The 13256-nt window shown below is 32.0% G+C and overlaps 1 protein-coding gene across 1 annotated transcript; it reads right to left on the bottom strand.

Annotated features, from left to right (window-relative positions):
• Window positions 1–281: 281 nt before the first annotated feature.
• On the bottom strand, window positions 282–2031 carry LOC139482280 (chitin deacetylase 7-like). The gene has a single exon (XM_071266076.1). The coding sequence runs from the start codon at window positions 1444–1446 to the stop codon at window positions 304–306; it is 1143 nt and encodes a 380-aa protein (XP_071122177.1). The 5' UTR covers window positions 1447–2031; the 3' UTR covers window positions 282–303.
• Window positions 2032–13256: the final 11225 nt, after the last annotated feature.

Genomic DNA, 13256 nt, shown 5'->3' with positions numbered 1-13256 from the left:
GATTGTAAATGATTGTATGCCACAAACCATACACATACATTTCAAGATATTAGAAAGACGAAAGCAAAGATGATAAGAAAAAAGTCCATACTACCGGATAGCGATGACAATTTTGTTTACCATATAAATAACGTACCCCCTTATAATATAAAGCAATAAGAAGTGTATGTATTATTGTATACGATTGTAATTGACATTTAGGACAATGAAGAACGTGTTGATTCGATTGTCCAGTTATTTTCCGTGGGCGTGATACAGTGACCAGAGATATAAGAAAATACTTACTATAGAAAACAATTTATATCACAAAGTTATCAACACAATCAATAACAAACTCAACAAAAATGGAATTCTCATGAAATCATTAGCAGCACTATTGTTAACATTGTTAACATTGTTCGTATCAACAAAAGGTTGCACAAAATTCAAATATCGTTTTGGACAGTGCCATCCTTTAAAGTTGTTTATATCTACAAGCTTCGTTGGGTTTTGCATCCATTCAATTAACTGTTGGTAACTTATTATAAAAACATCAGAATAATAATGTAAAATAGTTAAAAGAAAGTAATTCATTGCGTCGTAATTGTGCTTTTCCCTGAGCCAAGACGAGTGCATAGTGTAAAATAACGGGGCTCTAGAACCTTTGTAAAAACTGTGAAAGTTTACCCAGAACAATTGGAATGCTTCTTCTTTATTCTCTGGACGACATGAGTCGAGGTAGAGACAACCTATCGGTGCGAATGGTTTCTCTAACATCATGACTGGTACTTCCCATAATCCCGAGTAACTTCCTTTGGGACATGGGCGAACGTTGCAGTCTAGCTGCCATCCAAAGTCTAGTGTGTTTGGCCAAAACTTACTGCTGAAGCCGTTTTCTGTCGCTACAGTCATTGTTGAATCGTACTGAAAGTTTTCCTCTTGTAAAATTGAATAAAGTTTGTCCCCTGCTGATTGTAAAAAAGGACTTCTCCATCCTGTAATGTTCTGTATTGGAATTCCCGTTTTCTGGGCCAAGTTTTTTCGTTGTTGGACTATTTCGTATCGAAGCTGTTCTGTTGATGCTTCTTTCCAGAAGTCTGTCGGTGTTCTGTGGGTGACGCTATGGACAGCAACCTCCATTCCCTTGCTATAAAGATCCCGCACCAAATTGTACTCTGTATAATTATGCGAAACAAACATTGTCATAGAAATGGGACAACCATTTGGATTAAAACGATTGTTTAGGAATAATTTCTCATACATCTGATAATTTTCCGAATTCACAGCATCATCAAAAGAAAACACAATTATTTGTGGAATTTCTGAGGGTAAAAGATTTCCTGGGGTATCCCGGCCCCCACAGTAACAATTCGGCAGTCGACAATTGCTGTCTTGTAAACATATTTCCGCGCCAACCATTAAGACACATATTAGTAAAATATATTGTAAAATATCAGGCGAAAACATGTCCTTTCTGGTAAAATATGGCAAATGACAAATTTTTGTAATAACCACTAATTAATATAATCCCACGGAATGTAATCTCATACAAACGACTGCTTTTGTTTTTTATGGGTCCGTCCTAAGGCCAATTAGTTTTTGTCCTTTTTTATGAAACATTTGTCATATCACACGCAGGCTGTAGTATACATTGTATAGCAAAACGTAATATATAAGTTAACATCCATTTATAAATTTCTGATCATGTTCATGTATTTCCAGTGTTTTGTATCAGACGCTATTATAGTATGCATCTTAAGTTATCATCTATTTTCTATTGATAACATATGGGATATTATTACCAGCGATAAAAGACGAGAAATTTCACAATAAAATTGCAGTCACTATAAATTTCCCAGTATTGTAGTCGATTGTGTTATCTCTAGTTAATCTTACAAGTTAGCCATTGGCTCAACAAGATAACAACAATCACGCCTCCGTCAAAGTTTTATATATACAATTTATACTATCAAAGGCATTTATCTCCTAGGACTTTGTGTGTGTCCGTCAATTAGTCAGTTTTTGTCAGTCAAATGACGCCCCTTTTCTTCAGCAGCATTAATGCATCTACACTGCTTGAAATGCAGAATCCAAATAAATGTATTGAAGCACGTGATGGGATAAACTGGTAATGCACAGCGGTTTACTTGTGTTGAATTAATTAGTTTCCTCGCTGACATTTCTTCTCAATTTCAAACGAAATTGACGAACAGCATGAATATTTTTCATTTTAATGTATTTTAATATAAATATTCATACAGATAAACGACTGAAAAGGTTGAAAGTTTTGATAGAAATATTTCATAGAACATGACAGGGCATATTGATTTTGTAACATCGCTAGAAAAATGATACTTGAAAAAGATCTATAAGATCAGTGAAATGAAAATAAATTCAGTGTACAATAAAGTCGATTTCTGAGAGGTGGATTCTATTAACATTTCAAGAAAGAAAGAAAAAATATCAGATCAGTTTTACCATTTGTGTAATTTTAGCATTTTTATAGGTTCTACTATTACAAAGATCAAATATGTATCTATTAGACAGGTTGGTTCGTTTGCAACGGTGTGTCTAGTAAGTGAAGCCCCTGTCTTGTACATGCGTATGGAAAAGAGAGGCGAACGATACATACGTGGTATAACCAAACTCTCAAGTCGAAAAGGAACGTTACAATGCAGCGGAATTCTTAAATGAAAAGAAGCGCATATGCAAACTGAACAAATATCTAATTTACGTAAAATTTTAGCATCTTTTATGAATTGAATTTCTTTGTCCTTAAAGGGTCATCGTATCACATTTTTTTCTACCGTGGTGAAGTCTTTGAACGTGCCTTTATACTTTATTCTATATTCATGCTACCCTTGTGCATTGTGTTTGGTTCCAAACTTTTAAAATGCTTGTTCTGTCCTGTTGCATTCAACAGTTTATAACAACAATTGTCTATACCAATACAACACACATTACATATTTTTTATTCTAAAAAAATCAGAACTAAGTTCCAGTAGTTTACTTAGCTTTTTATGTTACTCGTACAGAAGCTGGAAACATAAGGTTTTTATTGCTTTATTGATTTATTAACTAATACTTATACATGTAAAAAATATAATTGATTTTACGACCTTACAGGATTAGAATGAAATTCAAAACAGTGTGGCCATTGATTGACACATTTTATTCATCCATTGACTAGGACAATTTAGGTGAACGTTTGTATGTAACGACCAATGCTCACTATGTACTTTTTAAAGACACTTAAACTATGGGGCCACCAAAGGTTCTCAACACCTTAATAAAGTAATTCGAAAAATTAATCAGAAATAACATGATGTTTTGATTTATATCAATTATATAAATCATAACATAAAGGTTATTCCTGATTAATTTTTCGAATTATTTTATAATTAAAGGCGTTAAGAAACCTTTGGTGACCCCACAGTTTAAATGTCTATCGTAGGTACGTCTTGAACAGTGGTCGTTACAGACAAACGTTCACGTAAATTGCCCCAGTCAATGGATAAATTTAATGTGTCAATCAATGGCCACAGCCACACTGTTTTGAATTTCATTCTTAATGACATGCCATGGTCTCTTCAATGTCAGTGGTCTTAGGTGTATCAGAAACTTCATTTAAAAAAGTCTGCGATCCTCTAAAAAAACTTCAACTGCGTCCAGTGGAGCTTGTTTGATAAATTTCTTTTCAAAGTAAAGTAACAAAATTCAAAACTCAAAGAATTTCCATATATTAGCCACATCTGCTAGAGGTGTGTAATTTTTTTACTTTAATCCAGCTTGTTAATCTCCGCCAAATTCTGCTCGACCTTAATTATACCGTTGTTAAATTTAGCACATATTTATTATAGAACAAATGAAAACAAATAATCCTCTGATTCCATATTAAGTTTTGATTAAGGAAACACAGACCTGGTATACTCCGCCTTATCCTATACATTTGTTATTATTGATTAAAAGATTCTTGGAATACTTACCACTGGAAGTCGATCAATCAATCAACTGATCAATAGTTTGGATTTGTAAAAACGTAACATGGATACGTGTATATATGTCAATGCTTACACATCTCTATAAAATAAAATGTATTTAAGATTCACTGTTAAGTAACCTTCTATTTTTCTACCCTGTAATTTTCCCCATCTTTTCAAAAGATTAATTACTTTATACGACTTAAAAGGTGACGAAGGTCAACGTGCTGTAAATTTTATTACATAGTTGAAAATAAAACTAAAGGACTACTTGAAAATTTTCACATACGTGACAATCATTTTCTAAACCCCTTAAAAACAAAACTTTAACGACGCACTTCAGTGCAATTCAACATATTTTACAGTCACAGAATTTATTTCTATATGGGACACTAAAAACATTTTTAGTTTGTCTACTGAAATCTTTGTAGATTGATACATGATCAAATCACATGTTACACAAAAAGCATTGATTACTATAAATAACAAAGAAATTCATCTTTATATCAATTATGATTTTTTTTTGACGTCTCAGAACTGTTAGACCAAAATGGCTATGCAATGCACAGTTTAATTACTTTATAATTTGACTTGATGTATATCTTGGCCATTCTGTAATCTAACATGCTTCATAAGACTTCATTTACATACTGACCACCTTAGTCTGCTCACATGTATATTGTTTCTAAACTAAACGACTATCCTACAAATGGGAGGCTTAATTAAGGTAGATCATAGGTATATATTTCTTGAGATAGAATTTTCTTATACTTTGGCAAAATGAACTATGCTTCTTTCAAAATTTATTCATGAAAAAGTATGGGTCACCGTGCTATTGTCAAAACTACGAGTCGTTGAAAATTGTCTATATTGGTAAGTTTGTTCATGCCAAAAAATTGATTCTTGTATAAATATTTTGAGTTACAAAATTGATCACCAAGTTTTCTTTATGTAAATAAACAGTCTAACCAATAAATTGCAAATCTGTCTCCAAATTTGCAGATTTGGGCAAAAATTAGACCGATTTTGTACTGAGATTTTATAATTGACTGTATACCACGAATTTATCTTAAACCTGGTTGAATACATGTCTTTTCCGTTGAAAATGTCTCTTCAAAGTAAAAAAAAACCAACTATGTACGGGGCGCCGAATGGGACTCTTGTGGTTTTGTACAAAATTCAATTCTGTCATAACAAAATCATTTTTGTCTTACAAAACTATGTGCTACAGACTTGTTTTGTGAGAACTTCAATTTTGTGATGACAAAATTCATTTGTGTAGACAAAATTCATTTTTGTCATGACAAAATTCATTTTTGTAGACAAAATTCATATTTGTCATGACAAAAGTCAATTTTGTCTAAAAGGTATGCAGATATTTGCATACAAAATTGACTTTTGTTACCTGATATGGAAATTAAATCACAAAAGTCAATTGTGTGAGGTAAGATTCAATTTTGTGAGACAAAATTGACTTTTGTGAGACAAAATTAACTTTTGTGAGACAAAATTGACTTTTGTGAGACAAAATTGACTTTTGTGAGACAAAATTCAATTATGTGAGACAAAATTCAATTTTGTCAATTTTGTTGAGACAAAAGTCAATTTTGTTAATTTTGTTGAGACAAAAGTCAATTCTGTCAATTTTGTTGAGACAAAAATCAATTTTGTTGAGACAAAAGTCAATTTTGTTAATTTTGTTGAGACAAAAGTCAATTTTGTTAATTTTGTTGAGACAAAAGTCAATTTTGTTAATTTTGTTGAGACAAAAGTCAATTTTGTCAATTTTGTTGAGACAAAAGTCAATTTTGTGACGACAAAATTCATTTTTGTGACGACAAAATTCAATTTTGTAACAACAAAATTGTCTTTTATGAGACAAAATTGACTTTCGTGAGACAAAAATCAATTTTGTTGAGACAAAATTCAATTTTGTTGAGACAAAAGTCAATTTTGTCAATTTTGTTGAGACAAAAGTCAATTTTGTCTCACAAAAGTCAATTTTGTCAATTTTGTCAATTTTGTTGAGACAAAAGTCAATTTTGTCAATTTTGTTGAGACAAAATTCAATTTTGTCAATTTTGTTGAGACAAAAGTCAATTTTGTCAATTTTGTTGAGACAAAATTTATTTTTGTCAATTTTGTGTAACAAAAGTCGATTTTGTATGCAAATTAATTCACAGAAACCAAACTAAACTAATTTGAATACAAAATTGACTTTTGTCGCCCAATTTTCAAATTTGGTAACAAAATTCAAGTCTGTGTAACAAAAATGAATTTTGTCATGACAAAAGTGACTTTTGTCCGCTGATAGATAATTTTGTATGACAAAATTTTAAATTTGTAGTATGATACAAATTTTGTTAAACTGAACTTATTTTTGTTGAACAAAAGTCACTTTTGTCCGTACAAAATTGAATTTTGAGTACAAAACCACAAGAGTCCCATTCGGCGCCCCGTACTATGACGTCCATTCGCTGTATCCTCGTATTTTTCGCCGTTCAAATTTTATTATTCCAGTGTTTAAGTTACTTTGAAAATTGCTTTCCATTGACGCTTTACAGTTTGAATTGAATTATAAAAGACTTTCCTGATCTATTTGACATTCTAAATGACAGGAGAAAAATCATCTAGGATACGAAATTATTGATTATATATTCTTGAAATTGAAATTTGCAAAATGCCAACAATTGTCTAAATAAATACAAATCGAATAATGATAAATGTATGATAGAAATCTTATCATATATAATTTTGCTATTTTTTTATTTACCTAAATGCTTATATCTATACATTAACAGAGATGAGCGGTACGGATATGAGACATATGTTTATCTCGAATCAATACAAATAGTTCGCTATTGGCTTCGATCTGATAAGGACATACAAACTTCCCCTCGGAGGAATACCATAATGGTGATCGTTGTCAAAATTATTTAACATATTATTGTATCCGCCAGCGGCTAATGTTTGTGCATTTCGGTGAAAATATTTTTTTTTGTGGTGACATCTGGTGGCTGTCAGTACGAAGATTCATAGATGGTTATACTTATAGGTTAAACTTTTCAGGGCAATTGGATTCCGTTTCACGGTCGGCATACAGGTCCATGATGATCACATCTCTTGATCTTTTTACTTTTTATTATGAAAATCACGAAAAGAACGTCATGTGTCATAGAAACACTCTATTATATCATTTATATATAGCTTATGATAAAAAAGTCAAATCTAAACAAAAACTTTGTATTGACATTGCCTATTTAATTCAATTTAGTCGTTCTTTTATATCATTTTAAAACGTCTCAAAAAAATGTCCACACGTTATACATTTCTGCTGTAAAAATTATATGCATACTGCATCTGTTCAAGTTCAGATATAAAACTGTTTAATACCCACCCATTGTCGAAAATATAAAATGTATAAGAAAGCTCCAGTTAAGCATCAAGCTCACTGAAATTTATATTTATTTCTGACAATATCGTTTTTCTAGTCTCAATCTGATATTTTTGACAGAAATCTACTCGAATAACGTGTAACGAACACACCTACAGTTTATACAACTGTTTGCTCAAAACAGAAGATGGTTACTATAGAAGACACTATTTGTTTACTAAATGTAAAGGCGAATATATCCTAAAATAAATTTATTTATTATATACTCTAAATATCGGTAATCTATTCTCAAAATGTTTCACTGGAATAATATGGTAAGTCCCTGAGAATTCTCCTGTTCGGAAGTAAAACTTTCTACAGAAATGCCGTTTTAATGTATAACTTCAAGGAAACTTCAGGTCGAAGGTGCAATGCGTTGCGTAGACATGGTGCATCGCACTTTGCACGTGAAAAAACCATTGCAGCAACTCTGTGGTTCAGAAGTTGGCCTGGTGCAAGGGAAAGTATAGCCTTGCATAGGCTACCTGTTACATTAAAAGAAAACTGGACGTTAAAAAGCAAATATCAATCAATTAATTTATAAAGTATAAAGTGTTTTCCTCATGTGCGTATAGTTTTGACTTCTATAGATGTAGTAGCCGTCAATAGATCAACCTTATAAAAAATTATAATTCATTTAGTTGAATTTTATAAAATGTGCACATGACAGCATGTCAGTTGAGTGAAATTACTTGATTAAATCCATACTCTTTGCCTTAATACATCGTTCGAAAACTAATTTCACATGATTTCTGTGTCTTGACACATCTTTCAAAGGGCATTGTTCAAGCTTGAGTGACTTTTCAATCTTCATCCTTTTAGAAACTGTCCACGGAAACCCTGTTTAATCCGATCTGAAGACCAGTGTTCGAAGTTGAAGTTAATTTACATTTGTATGTTCAATAGGCCGATACTGTGAGGTTCTATCGTTTGATAATGAAATAATTTTAATAGAAACATATCTAATTAATTCCCTCGGTTAGAGCGGAAGCCTTTTAGTTTTTCCAGAGTGCAAATATTGAGTGGATGTCGCATGTTGTATTGTTCCTTTCTGTATTGAAATCCCACAAACCAGTCGTGGACGTTGTTATTGAATGGAGTGACCGCAATCAGATGTAGATTTTTAATAATGGCATTTTCATTGAATGTAACAGAAAAACCGGTATCATCGCATTTATACGATCAATACAGTGAGTTGTGTTCTCTGTATTACTTCCATTAACTTTAATACGTTGAAAGCATTTCTTTAACAAAAAATATTCCTAATATCGAAAATCACAACAGTTCGTATAGATTGTTTTCTTCAAAGACTTTATTCTTTCTAAAATATATTGTTCATTAAAACAGTTATTCCGAAGGCAAAACATATCGTTATCGACTAGAATTCTGATATACGAAGGATTAATGTGCATTGCTAATGAAATGATATAAAATCAACCCAATTTGATCACAAATCTAGATCACTTAAATTTCTAAAACTAGTACGGTTTTAACAAAGATTTAATTCCGCGTATCCGGGTATTTCTATATCTTGGTTTAAGATTAAAATGGTTTGCATGCCTGCTATGAATTCAAATAGGGCCTGCGTTTGTTCAGTTCATTATAATTTCCTGTTTTAAAGTATGAATTATATTATAAAATAAATGTTTGCTCGAATAATCGTTTATTTCGTCAGTTTTACCCTTCACATATTTTTCAGTTTGTACCAATATGATTGGTATACAATACAAGTGAGCAATGGCTTCTCTCATTTTTTCAATAATACACAATTAATATATTATTGCACTGTTTGTTTTTCAAATGTCCGTTCTAATATAGCATTACTTGATTATTATTAGGATATAACCCGGTTTTTTTTATCGATAGAGCCAAGACGAGATAGCTTTAAACTAAAAATAAACTTAATGTAACTTTCCAAAGAACTAAAAATTTATATTCTTTATGTTATGTCCAAGTTAAAAACGTCAAGTGGACAAAATGGTTATACACAATACAGCTTGTCAAATGGCACTTAGCAACCTATACGATATATACAACCATACATCTCCTTTTTTTATAAGGGTGCTTTGGTCAACATAAAATTAATATGGAAATATAACGTCAGGACAGCTAACTGATTTGTTAGAGGATATAGTAGCCAATTATTGAGAAATAAAGGAATGTTTAAGTGTAATAATGATAATAACATGCCAAAGACGGCAAAGATACATATTTCTACGTCATTCCTTTATATCCATTGACACTGAAATGAGTAATAATTAAACATTTTACTAACTTCACACGGTTGACCAGAGATAATCCATAAGTTCAAGTTATACTTAATGGTGTATTGAATTTTTATCAAGTGACCACATTGAAAATTGTGTATTAAAGATATCATACCACCAGGTGGCGGACAATAATCTTTTATATTACACGATAAGCAGCAATAACTATCACCTCTTATCATATGTAAACAAAAAGTTGGGCTTATGTTATTAAATAAATGCCAACTTACATTAAAATGACACGGCATGTAAAGATAATACACAGTATACTATAATACTTTCCAGAATCAGAATAGATATCGGAAAAATATAAATATGCTAAAAATTACAGTAAAGTATTTTTTTATGGTTTTAAATATTTTATGATTTAACTTGGGATCAATTTCTTTGCTTACACCGATAGAAAATTGCATGTCCTGTTGGATTGCTGAGAGAATGTTTTCTCGATTTGTCGTTTTGTCACTATTTATTTTTGTAATATGCCTCAAGTCTATGAAGAGAGCCTTTTTGAATATGTTAATTCACATGCATCGTCTTGAAGATGCATCAAATATTTGCCACTGGACTTTAAGCAAACAACAATTAATCAGAACATTCGTTAAATCAGTACAGACATTCGTCTACCTCTAACGCTATTTGTTGAAAAATTGTATCGAATACGTTAGATTATCCATTGAAGCAACATTGCTTGTAACAATATGGCCTTTAATCAGATAATCATTACTAAACAAGTAGTGTCAGCAAGTATGAACTAAACACACGCGGCACGTGCGTAACATGAATGCATGAAATCGATGTCCTTCGGAATTTATCTCGTTACTAAAACATCTGCACGTGATACAGATCGAAATATCGTAATGACAATAGCATATAACACACTTGATCTAGCGTGCAGTATACACAGACCATTTACTGATTGATTGTTGATTGTTTAACATCCAGTGGCAAATATTTCATGCATATCGAAGATGACAACAAATTAACAACAAATCCAAACTGCAGATGCAGTACAATGAGTCGAGCGAGATGAACATTTTTACTTTCATTGAGAAAATATGCCTTGCAACCAGAAAATCGAGAAAAAAATACGTCTTGTTATCATTTAAGCCCATTCACGTATAGATTCTCGATATGAATAGATCGTCACTGTATTTTGTTACTGCATCATAACAGTGTATGGTAGATTTTTTTTTTTTTTTTTTTTTTTGATAATAGGGTCCATAGAGGTGACACGGGGACAGAAAGTCTGTATGTAGGCAATGTTTTGTTTATGTCCAACTGTTTAGAAGCATAGTCCTTAGGAAACGAAATGCATATAATACCATATACATACACATGCATGTACACTCAGTTTTTGCGATTAATTGTATTGTATGGCTGCTATGTTTCTCTATGCATGGTGTAGTATAAATAAAGTAACATGCATCAATTATACTCGACTACCATATCTTGTGATCAGATAACGCAAATTTCAACATGAATTAAAACTTTTAAATAAATGCTAAGGCATGTTGTTCAGAATTTACAACCAAACAGATAATCTAAATTCTGAAATTTCCACTTTGTATAAGTTTTAAGCATACACAAATATAAATGCAGGCTCAGTGATTTCATTAGCCCAGTAAAGTTAAGTCCTTTTATATACTTCGTAAATTTTGATTGATTTGAAAATTAATAAAAAGAAACTAAGGATCCAATTCCCTCAGGCAAAATTACCCTAAAGACTGTTTTTGTTATTCTGTGTTGTATCTGTGGCCATAAAGCTCCCTGAGCTTGCCGCATCTCCTGGTATCAGTTTATAGATATAGGAAGATGTGGTGTGAGTGCCAATGAGACAACTCTACATCCAAACGACAATTTAAAAAAAGTAAACCATTATAGGTCAAGATACGGCCTTCAAGACGCAGCCTTGGCTCACACCGAACAGCAAGCTACAAAGGGCCCCAAAAATTACTAATCTAAAACCATTCAAACGGGAAAATCAACTGTAAATATGTTGTAAAGCGTTCCCATGCAAGAAGGCTGACAAGGAAAAGCGATGCACCAAATGTATTGTTTGGCATCATTCGCTTTTCATCTCAGTGCGAAGCTATAAGTTTCAGCTAATATAAACGTTATCTTGCAATTCTCACAAAAGCTAGTTCTGTTTGGTTGCGTAATGATGGGACAACAATTCTATTAGCATGAATGAGTTATAAAAATATGATCATTTCAGGAAGGGGAGAACAAAATTACACAATAGTGATCAGAATCCTAATTGAGTTTAAATACAACATAGTTATTATATTACCTTGAGTGTCCTTTAAGCACCTGCCTTTGCATGGTGACTCCTGCATATGAACAACAATACTATTTGCTCATATGCATCAGCCACGAGGAAGGACTTAACTCAAAGTTGTTTTTTTCCATAATGGATGTAATGCTGCTTCTGGTGCATGGTCAATAATAACTAAACATACAGGTTTTGTTATGTGACTACATGTATTATTAACTCAATTTATATTTCATGTTTTTTGTCAAACGTATTTCTATTTTTAGTTTTGTTTATTGTCTATTACAATTGTGTGATAAAAAAAAATCAATGATTATGCCCGTAATGGGTCCACTATTGGAAATAAAATATATCTTATCTTATTACCACCCTTTTTTAAAACCAAACATGAATAATATAAAACATGGTAAAATTTATTTTATTATTAATCGTGAGTTATTAGTTGATACAACAATATACATCAAACTGGTACAATCAACAGCCTACTTTATTGAAGAAATAAAAAGAGAGTGCAGAGCATCCTAGTTCCCTGTGCTATATGACAACCGTATCCTTCGGATTCTAAACAGACTTTTTAAATCAGATGTACGTTTTGACTTGTTAGTTGATTCAGAACAACATGACAACATTTGAAAAGTCTAAATAAAATAATTTATATATAGAGAAAATAGTTAATGACGTCACAAATCTGCATAGATATATCGTAGGGTCGTGTTTTGAACTAAAAGTAGACCGGATATTCTCAGTAGTGAGATTTACCACAAATCGTTTGATTCAACGTTAGAACTGTTTACATTGTGACTAGATCAAAAGACGATATTGTCCTGCATGCAGTGATCAGAAATATGTCAGCAGTTCTATTGATGTTATTGATGTCTGTTTATTTGACGAGAGAGTAAAATCTTAATCGATCTGATGATTCTATTAACAAGGTTGTGTAAAATGTCTCTTTGCGCACAACACGAGTTTCTACAATAAGCTTCAAATGTCAACTCAAAACTAGGAAGCCAAACACAGTCAGGTTATCTAAACATGCATTGTCCGTTCTTGCTTGTTATATGTCTTCATATACCGAAACTACTTTTAAAAAACGTCTCGAAAAATAATAATTTAAAAAAACAACAAACTGGAAATTAACTGATAAATATCATTGAAATCATGGCAATACTGATGCAGCGGCTACTGTACGATTGGTGCTCTCGGGGGACTGATAGTCCATCACCAGCAGCACCAACCTGCAGTTTAGAAGTATTTACATTCATGCTCGAGTAAAAGAGTTGGAGCAATTCTACCATTCGTTCTAGATGCAAATCGTACTCCCTAGA

Source organism: Mytilus edulis, chromosome 7, assembly GCF_963676685.1.
Source record: "Mytilus edulis chromosome 7, xbMytEdul2.2, whole genome shotgun sequence".
Classification (NCBI taxonomy): Eukaryota; Metazoa; Mollusca; class Bivalvia; order Mytilida; family Mytilidae; genus Mytilus; species Mytilus edulis.
The sequence above is the reverse complement of the archived record's forward strand: the minus strand, read 5'-3'. Positions and strand labels throughout refer to the sequence as shown.